This window comes from Maylandia zebra, linkage group LG2 (assembly GCF_041146795.1).
Source record: "Maylandia zebra isolate NMK-2024a linkage group LG2, Mzebra_GT3a, whole genome shotgun sequence".
In the NCBI taxonomy this organism is placed as follows: Eukaryota; Metazoa; Chordata; class Actinopteri; order Cichliformes; family Cichlidae; genus Maylandia; species Maylandia zebra.
In genome coordinates, this window is record NC_135168.1 from 44,471,032 (window position 1) to 44,485,150 (window position 14,119).

General features: G+C 39.5%; 1 protein-coding gene across 1 annotated transcript in view; it reads right to left on the reverse strand.

Annotated features, from left to right (window-relative positions):
- Nucleotides 1-14,119, reverse strand: part of mrpl11 (mitochondrial ribosomal protein L11) — a 61,266-nt gene that overhangs the window by 38,362 nt on the left and 8,785 nt on the right. Inside the window, exon 2 of the mRNA XM_004545627.5 lies at nucleotides 2,944-3,122. Coding sequence (XP_004545684.1) covers nucleotides 2,944-3,066 — 123 coding nt within the window. The 5' untranslated portion in view covers nucleotides 3,067-3,122. The remainder of the gene's footprint in view (nucleotides 1-2,943; nucleotides 3,123-14,119) is intronic.

Genomic DNA, 14,119 nt, shown 5'->3' on the forward strand with positions numbered 1-14,119 from the left:
ACTAGACTGTAGGGGAGAAAAAATTCTGTCATCTGCATAGAAACAATACAGATATTATGTTGGAAGGAAATTCTCATTAGCTTATTAATACAGATATCTAATCACATGACATGTCAAAGGTTAGTGGGAGTGATCTCTGCCTACACAGATTACTAGAGCTACCCTCGGAAAAGCTGATGGTCATTAAGTCACGACTTTATTCATATATACTGATGTGTCGTTAAGACTAAAGGGGTCAAGTGTCATATGTAAGGGAGAAAAAGTTAAACATGTAGACATGGTCAAGACAACCTGCCGAAATCTAAGTGACTTTGTACATGGCGTGGTTGTTGGTGCCAGACAGGTTCGTCTGAGTATTTCAGAATACCGCAATTTTCCCACAAAACCATCTCTACAGTTTACAGAGAATGGTCTGAAAAAGAGAAAATATCCAGTGAACAGCAATTGTGGGTAAAATGCATTGTTGAGGCCGGAGGAGAATGGCCAGACTGCTTCAAGATAACAGGAAAGAAACAGTGTCTTCAAATAACCATTTGTTACAAAGTCTCTGAACGCACAACACAAGCAGACGAGCTACAGCAGCAGAAGAGCACAGAGGGTGTCAACCCTGTAACTAAGAACAGAAAACTGAGGCTAGACTTCGCAGGGGTTCACCAATACTAGACAATACAAGGCTTGAAAATCATCGCCTGGTCTGACGAGTTACAATTTCTGTGTCAGAATTCGACATAAACAGCGTGAAAGCAAGGATCCATCCTGGCTTGCATCAATGGTTCAGGCAAGTAGAGATTTAATACCAACTGAGCATCGTTTAAATGTACAGTATTGTTCCTGACCATATCCATCCCTTTATATCCAGGGTGTACACGTCTTCTGATGGCTGCTTCCAACACGATAACGCACCATGTCAGAAAGGTCGTGCCATATCAAAATCAGATCTCAATCAAGTAGAGCACGTTTGGGGTGTGAATGGGAGATTCATATCCAGCCAAAAAAAAAAAAAAATGCAGCAACTGTGTGCTTTGCTACATGAAAATCTATAAGAAAAACACTGACCAATGTTTTTTTCTCAGTGATCAAAACGCTACTGCATCAACATCAAAAATCTAGCATTCAAGCTGTGTAATAGGATTGTATATTTTAATCAAACACATAAAGTGTGAGATCAGGATGCCAAAATGTTAAAAGTTTTGGCTTTTTAGCGTAAAAACAATTTTATCAATTAAATTAAATTTTATTCATATAGCGCCAAATTGCAACAACCGTTGCCTTAAGGTTACTTATATTGTAAGGCAAAAACCCTACATTATCACAAAGAAAGCAGAGAAAACCCCAACAATCATATGAGCCCCTATGAGCACGCGCTTTGGCGACAGTGGGAGGGAAAAACAGCCTTTATACAGGAAGAAACCTCCAGCAGAACCAGGCTCAGGGAGGGGCAGCCATCTGCCACGACTGGTTGGGGTTGGGGGAGGAAGACACAACATTTTTGTTAGTGTGTTGTCATTATCTTTGCGGATCAAGTTAGCTTATTTTATTATTAAATAGGAGAAAATATTTGTCATAGAGAAAAGTGTTTAAAATGATCTAAAATCTTTGGGGTTTAAGCCCCAAATGTAAGTCCTGGCCTGTAATAGAGACCAGGTTAAGTTAAGCTATTCGTTACTAACCCTGGTAAGTAAATGAATGACCTGCATTTAAGCTATTAGAAGCAGTGCGCAGCCACCAGATTTTTATGTTGTGGTTAATGTTGTTCAACTGGTGACAACAGAATATAGAAGAGCTACAGTAATGGTGCAGCTATTGATGATGTCATCTAAGAGAAATACGATATTTTCGATTGATTTCACTTATAAAGCTACCTTCCGTGATATTATAAATCATGTGGCGCTCGCTTTTCTGGCAATTATGCACATTTTTCCATTCTCTTGTCTGAGTGTCGTCATTATGTCACGGAGATGGATTAGCTGTGAGAACTGATCTGGTTTCCAAGTGTGCAACAGCATCCACGGCTGATGAGTACTGTCCATTAAAGAGGCTAACTGAACCATTTGTATGTAGAGAATGAGCCTTTGGGTTGCTTTCTTTCTATCTCTCAAAGGACAATTAAACTTTAATTCCTCAATGGCTATTAAAGCTGCAGCAGATAGAACCTTTTATGGCATAAAATAAAATCTAAACTTTACAAGAAAAATTCAACGCAGATGCAATTTTGTGATCAGAAACAAAGAGGAGGTTAATGAACAGAGCATCAGCAGTGAATGGCCAAGTAAATTCTGCCTCTGCTATTCTGACCCGCTCTCTTCACTTTGATCATTGCTCATTGCTCGAGGACTGCTGACTTATTTTATTATTGTACCGGCCAATTCATAAATTTTTCTAGTCAGAATTGGCATCAGTGGGGAAAAAGTTGTAGTGGTGCATCCCCGAGCAATAAAAAACAAGACTACCTCAGCTGTCTCTGTGGAGCAATTGAAGCAGAAAGAAGTACAGAAGAATTTAAGACAAAACCTTCGCAGGTTCAATCCCTTTTCATCAGCCGGCTTGTAAAGAGTGAGGCTAATGTATATGGACAGGTGCTGCTGTGGGTGGAGGTGTTGGTGTGTTTGGCCTGAAAACTGTGAGAAAATAGTTGCAGACTGAGGCAGTGTGTGGCACCCACCTGCACAATAGAGCTGTGCGACTAGAATAAGAATGGGAATATGAATAGGGAGGAGAAGGAGGTGGAGGTGGGGATGTACGATGAGGTGACTGAGGGGAGAGAGGCAACTATGTGACTGGCAAAGTGAAAATAGGAAAGGATCGGGTTGCTTTGCGGTTAATGAGTGCTGTGTTCAGAAGGTCGGTTGATAAAATGAAGCACTGCTCCTTCAATTAAGTTAATACTTGTGATTACTCAGAGCGAACAGATAGAACAAGAAGTGAAATCAGGAGTAATTTTACCTGTCCCAGAATGGGGCCTAGCGGAGGTCCAGGGGCAGCCTGTCCTGACCTCACTATAGCCCGGATTACATTGCCTGTATCCAATTTCTTCACGGCCTTGGCTGCTTTGGAGATCTTTGACATCCTGGTCTGTCTGGAAAGTCTTAAATCTTCCTCCAAGTCAACTGAGAATCCATCCACTGAAAATGCACAAGAAAAACAAACAAATTAGGTTTTTCGAGCATATACAACAGCAACAAATCATTCACACGCCAGGCTCATTAAAACATCATACACCCAAGTCGATACGAATACCCAGAGGCAAAACCCGAGCCTTTCCCTTCTGCAGCGGGCGAGTAATTAAAAAAATCTTTGCCTTCGATCGGCTCAGTTAGAGCCACTTTCCTGGAGGTGTTTGCAGTGTGGATCAGCAGCTGAGTGAGATGCCTGCCACGTTGGAGAGCCTAAGAACTAGCAGGATTTAAACTTCACTAAGAAGAAAAAAGAAAAAATCATGGAGTGCATGCCAAAAACGCCTCCATCGCCTCACTTCTGTTTGAGACTTAACTGTCTGTGCTCCGTCAAAGCTTCCCCTGCATCTGTAGAGGTCAAGGATAGAAGAGGGATGTGTATTCATAAAAATACACTGAGAAGGTGCGGATGTGTCACCGCCTCGTACGAATGCAAAGAGGGGTCGGCTCTCTTCATTCCACCTTAAAATGCATTTGCCAAATCAGGAGACAATTAGCAGAGTGGGAAGAATGGCCTGAACTCCTGGCCTTTCTCTGGGGAAGCAAAAGACATAAAAGGAGTCTTATAATCCCCTGCTGGAATAAAAGTGATACTGACACAGCTGTAGGGGGGGGGGGGGAAAGGAGGGGGGGGTTTGGGGGGAGATCATTGACTGGAGCCAAGGGACAAATACAAGTTTTAAAGTTGAGACTTGTGATTCAGGGGAACCCTGCATTCAATAAAAATAAGTACTTGAGGGGAGGGAAGGGGTCCAGCAATGATTCATTGTAGGCAACAGAGGGTATCCAATTAGATCAACAGAAGAGACAGTACCAGAAAGATATATGGGACCTCACGCTGCTTCAGAGCAACAAACAGTGGGAAGCTACACCCAAGAAAAGTTGCGATTCTGTGTGGATTGCTGATTATCCAGCAGCCGTTAAAGTGCAGCCACTGTGAGGCAATATTTGTAAGGGCATTAAGGTTATACGCACGCTGCAGAAAGAGTCCCAAATAGAATCCATTTAGTCTGGATTCCCTGAATAGCTGTCTTTACAATGTGACTCACATACGCTGCTACTTTTCTGAGGTCAATTTCACAGTACTCACCTAATGTGCTCAGCTACTTCATTGTAGAAAATTGTTGGCAGTCAGATCAATTTTGGAGGCAGTTACAAATGCAGAGAACCAGTATGCATTAAATCTGAAGTGAGAAAAGCCACTTCTGTTATCAAACAATGACTCATGAAAAAGTCATGAATGCTTAACTGGCAAGCTTAGCTAAATAACTCAAACATCAATTTGACAGAGGGGGAAAAAAAACACAGTAACTGACCAATAAAATGACACACTGCACCATCCACAGAGAGTGAGGCTTAACAGTGTGGTGAGGGTTGCTGTTCCTAAACAGTTAGGGCCAGCATCACATGTTGGGTTTAATTCCAATTTGGAGCAAAGGGAATAACGCCTCTACGAGCGGGGAAATGACAACGTCATGCTTTAATGCACCGCAACTCCAATCTCTGTTGGAGTATGAATAATAAAACTGCAGTTCCCTCGCAAAATGAAATCACTCATCACAAGGCCAAGCAGTGAACGCTGGAGAAGAACTGACCTACATAAGGCAACAAAACTGCACTGACTGTGCGTTTCATCCAGCACAATTTACATTAGAGTCAAGGAATGAAGCTGCATTAACAGCGCAGAAGCAGGAAAACATGGTTCAAGGCTGCATGAAAAGCCTCAATCAGAGCTAGCTTAATGCTTTTGCTGTGAATAATCAAATCAAAGCCAAAGTAATCTGAAAGGAAAAGACACAATTTTGAGCTGCTCTTTAGGCGGAATATTACATTCCTACGGCAATTACTGGCAACAGCTTCGTTGATAACAAGGAGTAGACAGAAAGAGCAATTTGTTTGGGCCGCGTAGAGTTACTGCGTGAGAGCACTTTGTTAAAACATGCTTGATAAATGACGGGCCACAAACCCAGCATTTAAATTACCGCCTAATAGAAGAAGGTGAGGTGAGCTATAATAAAGCACAAACCGAAGCAAATCTGGGACAATACTCCAAATTGCCACTTCGACTCAAATTCATAGCTCAGTCGCAAAGGTATTCCACGTGAACGTGAAAACAAGTCTCTAATCGTCGACTCGTACACTCGGGCTTAATAAAACAGCCACGGTGACCAAAATCAGAACTCTAAAAATAATACTTCCAAGAAAATCTGGAAGTTTTCCAGCTCCCCCGCCGCCTGTCGAATAAACTACCACTGATCGAGGGGAGGCATCTTTGACAGAAGTAAACATGTCAATAAAACTGAGCACGCTGGAGGAAAAGCTCGAGAAAAATTCCACCTGTCATGATAATATGCAGGTCTACACAGACTGTTGTCAAAAGATCATCTGAAACCAGACTCCTATATTATATCACCTGCCCATTAATATGCCTGCGAAATTTCTACAGGCTATCACAGAGCAGTATCAGCAGCTTCTGTTTTGTGTTTCAGCATAATTAAAAGTGACTCAATTTCAAGGGTAACGCTGACTTTGATTAAAGAAATTAATCAACTTGGTATTAAAAATGTGGGCTTAATTGCACGGGCGAAGCCCACCGCTGTTTGTTGTTTAGGCTATTAGGTTCTCTTTAGTCTTAATTAGGAGGCAAGCCAAACTGTAGTCAACATCAATGAGGCTTCTAAATCTGTTATTTATTTACAAGTGAAGGTTACGGGTATTGATTTTCTATAAAATGACAGTCTTGAAAAATGGACAAAATGGTCTCGAAGCAGTGTGTTTAGTTTGAAAGTGAATGCTCAATATAAATGACACAGACATTGTATCAGCCTGGAGGAAATTATGTCTTTTTCTTCTTCTCTCTACATCTTTTAAATCTTTTAGTTGCACTCTGATGAAATAAAAGCTGAACAGTAATTCATTTCTCAGTAGGATCTGGTTTCGTACCTGGAACAACACCTAATCAAGAGCAGTTTAATAACCTTTGTTGCACATTATCTGCCTTCCCGTCTTCATATCTCCGCAAAATTAAAACTAACTAAAAGAAGTTGGGGGAGAAAAGAACAATTTCCCAGCTGCACAGATTGAGTTTCAAATGAATGAATATCTCAACAAAAGAAGCATAGCGACATAGATTCAAGTGTAAGTGTGTGTTAAAATAAAAACTGTGCCTCACTGAAGGCTTTTCCCATTTTATTTCTATCAGAGCACCTTTATGCGGTTGGTTTATTATTCTCAACAGCTTTTCCCTCTGTAGGCCTGCGGGAACTCATGCACACCAGACTACAGCTTTTATTAATGACTTGTGCTTGCCAAGGTTTAGTACTAACTAGAGCCTGACCAATGCTGGATTTTTAAGGCAGGTGCTGGTAGCAATTTGTAGTGAGTGCAAAATATGAATCTATTGGCCAATAGTCATATAAATATAAATATATTTCAGGATGGTGGTACTTATGAGCCTTATCGGTGATGAGGAGTAACCATTCCTCCTAACAAAGCTGTTTCAGTTCATTCAGTTCAGTTCAGCCTCTGTCGTTGTGTCCTTGGGCAAGGACCTTCACCTACCGCCTACTGGTGTTGGCCAGAAGGGCCGATAGCGCGATCAAATTTCTCTTTGAGTGATTTTACAGCTCACTGCAGGTCAAAGAGTCAGGGCTCTGGCTCGGCCCTTTCAAATTTTATTCACATTTTAACGATTCAATTGTTGATTTACTTGCGTGCACTGGGTCACTGTTGCATCAGCAAACCCTTCCAAAGCTTCAGGCCATGAACTGTTGCTCTGACATTCTCCTGTAAAATTTGTAAACATATTTTTTAAATTAATTGTTTCTTCAATAATTGCAAGACATGATGATGGGATTTGCAGTTCTGGTTTGTGAGAAATGGCAGCATAGTCAGACCCAGTTCAGACTAACCAATCAAAATTGAAGACCAGTTCCAATGGTCTTCAGCTAACTCTTTGACTTGCAGAGATCACCATAATGAGATATTTCAAAGCCCAACATCAAGACAAATATGGGCAGTCCTATATTTTAGGACTGCCCAAAGCTTAAGCAAAGCTTAAGTTGTTTTGGATTGACATTCAAAAGACATTAAACAGTGTTTTTAAAAAACAAATACCTTTAAACTCTGAAACCATTTACCTTGGTTATGTTCCTTGCTTAATGCTGAGGAGGGATATAAAGTTGTAGGAGTAAAAAGACTATTACTAGAAAATGGCTAAACCCTACCCCATCAACAATAGAAAATTGGCATGATGTAATATTGGAAATATTTAAAGCAGAAAAGTTGACATACTGTTGGAAGACGAGTTGTCTTATACTCATTCACAGGTGAAAAATCTCAGGGTTATGTCAGGTTCGGACTCTTCAAGATCTGAAATGGTGACTTCACATGGATAATAATGATTTTTCTTTGTTGTGTTTGCCAATCCAACAGATAAGAGTATCAATGGCGTCTTTAAAAGCAATCCTTCTCCCTGCGGTGTTACTCTTTGAATTAGAACCACCCTGGCGACCGTGGTATACATAAACTTGAAAACTTGTTATACTTTTATGTCTGACATTCACCTTAAATAGAGAATGTTTTTTTTAAAAGATCTGATGCTACTCAAACCAATCATGCTTCACAGATGGCACACTGTTTTGGTGTTGCAGAGCTAAAAAATTAACTTTTGCCTCAACAATTCACCGTGGTACATATTTTTCAAACTTGAAGGCTCCTACAAGCTGTGAGATTTCAGCAACCAATCCACACTGCATGACATGGATCTAATAAACGTGGGCGGGCTATCAGGTTTGATGAATGTAAACTGTATGATGATAATACCTCAGGGCTACGACAAACAGTAGCAATGCCTCCACTATTTATTTCCATGCTACTTCCCCCTTGGCACAAAATTAATAACAACTGGAAGAAATGTCACACAAATAAGGTGCTGTGGTCGAGTAATCCTGTGTCCTGTGTTTTCTTGACTTTAATGTAAAAAGTGCACATGTCAGTCCCGGCTCCAAAGGTTTTGGGACACCATGTACAATGTAATGATCTTCAAAGCCCATAAACCCATATTTTATTCACAATAGAACATAGAAAACGCATAAAATATTTAAAGTGAAACATACTACTATTTCATGAAAAATATTAGCTCTTTCTGAATTTGATGGCAGCAATACGTCTCAAAAAAGTTAACATGGAGTTGGAAAAGTAAGTGATATTAAAAAGAAAAAGCTGGAGCATCTTAGAGGAAGTTTCTCAGAAGAAAAGAAGTGCAGCGGTTCATTCATCTGCAAAAACCTGTCAACAAATTGTGGAACAATTTCAGAACAAGTTAATTTGATGTAAAACTGCAAAGAGTTTGACTATTTCATCTACAGCACATCATAATATCAAAAGTTTGAGAGAATCTGAAGAAATCTGTGTATAAGAGAAAAGGCTGAATATTAGTTTGGGAAATCCACCATCTTTGGATCAGGTGGGTTTAAACAGGACTGTTTAAACTGCATTTAAACAGGTACAACTGTATCATGGAAATCGCTACATGAGCACAGGAACGCTTCCAGAAATTGTCATCTGTCAACAAATGCAAAGAAGAACAAGATCCACAAAGGCCACCATCTTCTTTGGGTCAAAGATCCTTTCAAATGGACTGAGGCAAAGTGGGAAACTTATGTGGTCAGACAAATCGTAATTTGAAATTACCTTTGGAAAACATGCTCTGGACTATAGAAGAGTTTTATAATGGGGACATAATCAGCTTTTGCACACCTGGAAAGGCACCATCAGTGATGAAACGTATATACAGGTTTTAGACCAACATATGTTGGTCTATCTAGATGACGTCTTTTTTGGGGAAAGGGCTTACATATCTCAGCAAGACAGAACTATACTGGATACTGCAGCTATTACAACAGCATGGCTTCATAGTAAAATAGCCCAGGTGCTGAACTAGCCTGCCTGCAGTCCAGACCTTTCACCATTTGAAAACAAAATGGAAAAAATAATATGACAAAGAAGGTCCAGGACTGTTAAGCAGATAAAATTCTATATCAGACAAGAAAGGGACAACATTCATCTTCTAAAATCCTGCAGCTGGTCTCCTCAGCTCCCAGATACTTACCTGATGAAAAATATGACTTTATTATCAAGGATTTCAAAGTATTGTATATATAAAGTGAAATGAAATGCTTGTAGCGGTGAGACTAGTTCCTCATCCCATCCACTGATATCTCCCTTTTCCCACTGATCCATTGTAACTCTTGCTTTTATTAAAGCTTCAATGACTGAAGTGAAAAGATCTAATAATAATCCTAAAAGCTGGCAATGCAGCCGCGTCGCCACTGAGGACATAACTAATGCGAACTGAACCTCAAATTCACTTCACTCAATTTTATTTTAGCTCAGAATCTTTATTTGCAGATCATGTTGATTTTATCACAGCATTGTGTTCATACAGTCATGTCAAAAGAAAGTTTTCACAGCACTCTATGCGGTCCAGTGGAAAAAGGAAAAAAAAACAAAACACAGAAATTACAAGGCTGGGTAGCAGCAAGGTGGTTGTAATCAAATTGACTTGGTTAACAGATCATCAGGATTGCTGGTCTGGAGCATTCAGATATACATTAGTACAATTCCACAATCGTTCTAGGAGTGGATGTTCCACTAAACTCAACCCAAGGTCAGACCATGAAATGCTTAGAGAAAAGCCAACAAACCCAAAAGCTACATCTGAGGTCTACAAGCCTCAGTTAACATGTTAAATATGAAAATGAATGAAAGAACAATTAGAAAAAGACAAAAGAAGGCTTGTCAGGAGAAAGCGTCTTCTCTCTAAAATGAACATGGCAGCATGGTTTAAGTTTGCAAAGCTGCATCTGAACAAACCACAAGATTCCTGGAACAATGTCCTTTGGAAAGATCAGACCAAAGTGGAGATAATAATGCACAGCGCCACATCTGAAAAATTCAAACTTCAGCAAATCAGCACAAACACCACATACCCACTGTCATGCAGACAGTTGTGAGATGGTGATTAGAGGCTGTTTTGCAGCCAGAGTACCTGTACCTTGAAGTCATTGAAAGAGTTCTAGACTCAAATGTGAAGCCATCTGTCTGGCAGATAAAGCTTAGCATCAAAGTTGGGTCATGCAACAGGACAATGATCCCAAACACAGCAGCAAATAGACAACATAATGGCTGAGTAAGAATCAAGGTGTTGCTATGTCCCAGTCAAAGGCCAGACCACAACCTGATTGAAATGCTGCAGAAGCAATAGTCAAGTTATTGCTGCTAAAGGTAGTCCCACAAGTTACTGACTCATGGGGAGAACTTGGATTTTCATCAAAGAGTCCTGTAAAACCAGAGGTTTTTACCTTGTTAAAGGTTCAAAACATATCATCATGTTATCACATGAAACGGAAAATAAACTGTCAAAGGCCAGACCACAACCTGATTGAAATGCTGCAGAAGCAATAGTCAAGTTATTGCTGCTAAAGGTAGTCCCACAAGTTACTGACTCATGGGGAGAACTTGGATTTTCATCAAAGAGTCCTGTAAAACCAGAGGTTTTTACCTTGTTAAAGGTTCAAAACATATCATCATGTTATCACATGAAACGGAAAATAAACTGTTGTTTAACATTTTTCTGTTATGTTTATGGTTTGTTTTTAATGATTGTCAGAAGGTGCAACACTATGGGTTGTAGGATGATATTTAACTCATTTCCTTTTATAAAAGAACGATTGAAAGTTTCAGAGTTTGCTTGGAAACACTCCCTGTGTGACGTTCAACCACTGTTCAAGAGACCTAACCAAAGACATCACCACAGTTATTTAAAACTGGTAATCTTTCATCTAGAGCAGCCCAAATAATCTACACCTAGTTGAAGACATGCCTCAGTGTTTTATTTTGTTTTTTCCAGCAACTAAGGTCAAATTATGGCTGATGGGAAACTTGTATGTGAACTTACTGCTCTCATATTTTATCTATAATTTCTACCCATACTGGTGGCATGGCACCTCTTTGAAGGCCTGCCGCTAAATTGTGTACAGATGTTGACGTCGCCCAGATAATGAAGTCTTTGATGATCCTCTGACTTTTCCTGAGGTTGACATTTGTGGTTTTGAAAGAAATGTCGTGACAACTATGGGATGGATTGCCTTGACATTTGATACAAATATCCATTATGCCCACAGGAAAAATCCTAAAGACTTTTGATCTCCTGACTTTTGATGTAGTACAGCGAGGAGGTCAAAACTTTGTACTTCATGAAATATTATATCAGATTTGTTGCCACAAAAGTTGGCGATCCCCTGTATCTGACATTTGAGGTTTTAAGTGAAATGTCATGATGAATACTGACTAGATTGTCCTAAAAATTGGCACTAAAATTGGTACTCTAACACAATGAATTGTGTAACCCAGGAAATTAAAGACATCACCCTCAGCTACACAGCTCATTTGGGTATTCTTTGCATGGTAAAACACTAATTAAAATGATAAACATTATACCTGCTAAACACCATCTATTAAGATCTTTTACCTGCATTTAAACATTGTCATTATCAGCTGATAATTTTATCAATGTCACAACCTTATTTTCTAACTAGCGGAGCTCTTTTTTTCTCTGACTTGATTTGCTTGTGTGTCTCATGTGTTTTGATAACATGGTATCTGCAGCTCGGCTGATAATTCCCAGCCCTAATTAGGAGGATTGTAGTTTAGCAGATTACAATGCGTGATCCATTACTCGATACTTCCTGCCCTGAGAGTATAATCTTGTCACACCCTGACAGAAACTGAAGTATTCTTATTCTGCTCTCATCAGTCAGCCTTAAGAGAAAAAAAAAAAAAACAGTTTCTGTTTCCTCGTCTTTAAAAAGATAAAAACCTGCCAGCATCTTTTTCCAAGCAGAAACCATGATTAGTATTCTTTGAAATTCCAAATAAAACAGACCAAGTTCTGTCTTATCTTCTAGGCAGACTTTAAAACACCTCTGACATGTTGTTTTATTCAACTCTTAGTTTGGCAGTCCATCTAGTGGCAACAATCACCTTTACATTTCATATAAGGGAAATTCACAATGAGTCAGTGGTACACGTGCATTTGACTTCTAAGATAACCACTGCCACTGCTACACAACTCTGCTGTCAAACATTTTATTGCATATTAAAGATAAACAGGAGGAAAAGCCCTGGAGACAAGCTGAAGTCCCTGGATACCAGAAGAAAAAAAGCACAAGCATATTACAATTATAATAGCAATTTTATGTTTCTGCTCATCTATGCAGAAAAGTCTGAATTGCATTAGAGCCGCAATAAACGAATGGTGTCCTTGAATGAAAAAAGGCGACAAAATATCTGTTAACAGCAAAACAAACTGCACGGGAAGGTCCTTCACAGCAGGCAGTAAGAAACTCTTGGATACACTATCTGTTTGGATGGCACCGTGCTACGAATTAGAAGCTACAGATTAACTGTAATCGATGGGCTTAATGCAGTGACCAAACAGAACAAATGTACTGGGCTGTGATCATTCACTGTGCCACACAGGACGCTCTCAATAGGATTAAGAGGTAACGTCAGATATAAAGTTATAGAGAGCCAGTCATATGCCAATGCTGTTCCACTAAATTAGTATTCATCCCATCAAACCTCGGCCCTGGAGCTATTGATCGCTGAATGCCAAGTGCTAAAGGCCAGTCAAATAAAAAGAAGAACTCAAGAAGAGTCTGAATGATCCCTCAAGACTGAAAACGGGAACTTGCACTACCTGGTTTAACCCAAATCTGAACCTGCAGGTCTCATCTCTCTGGGCTCTTGGCTGTGCATTTCAGAAATAAACAACTCCTTACTTCCATTTCAGTAAGTAATCAATTTTACAGAAAATAGCCTTAAATAAAACCAAATCTCATTATAAGGTTACAAATATGATGGATACAGGCTGAAAGTGCAGACTTCCAGCTTGGATTGAAGGGGTTCAATGTAAATATTTTATTAAGTGCTGCGGAATTACAGCCAATCCACTGTTTTCTGGACCTGAAATGTAGCTGTACAATTCACTCATAAGTTGTTGTTTTTGTTTGTTTTTTTAGGTGTGAGCTGTGTATATTATTTATTCATAAATTAAAAACCGGTGAACAGTCTGGAGTTGAGCCATATTTGGATGCTGTGGCTGTAAAACCATAAATGAGATCTTATGGAAGTGACACAGGCCATAATAACAACAAAAATAATAGCAACACAAATCAAACAGGGAGGAATATCAACAGATTGGTTCATTGGTTCATCAGATTGGTGAATGAACTCACTGAAAACAACAGCAGTGGATGATCGTGGAATCCTTTCCATGATTTAAAAAAAAATAATGGTTAAAAAAAAAAAAAAAAAAAAAAGTAAAACCCACAGCATCCAGCTTAGTGGAAAAAAAAACAACTCCCCAGCAGGTAGATATATCACACCATAATGTAGAGATTACATGGATCTGTGTGGCTTGCAATAGCACGAGGTCATCAGTTTTTATTGATGATGTGACAGGAGACAGATGGATGAATTCTGAAGTGAATAGAGTTACACTTTCTGCTTACACTCGCCCAACAGCAGCAAGGATGCATGGATGGTGTCTCACAGTACAGACTGACAGACTGTGAAGGCTACTAAGGGGTTTCTGAAGGTCAGAATTTCTGCCACGGCTGAGTGAATTACCTCATCTTAACCCGACCCAAAATGAATTTCACTTACTGATGAGAAACTCAAGGCAGAAATACCCACAACAAGAACTGCAGTACAGGCCTGGTAAAGCACCACAAAAGAGAAAACCTTGGCTTCTGACTTCAGACATATCTACAAAGCATTCCTCTCAAAGTATTAAGCATTAATAAGTAAGTAAATAAATAAATATAGTAATAAGAGTTAATATTTATTGAAAACTATTTTCATTTGCAGGGTTGCTTTTT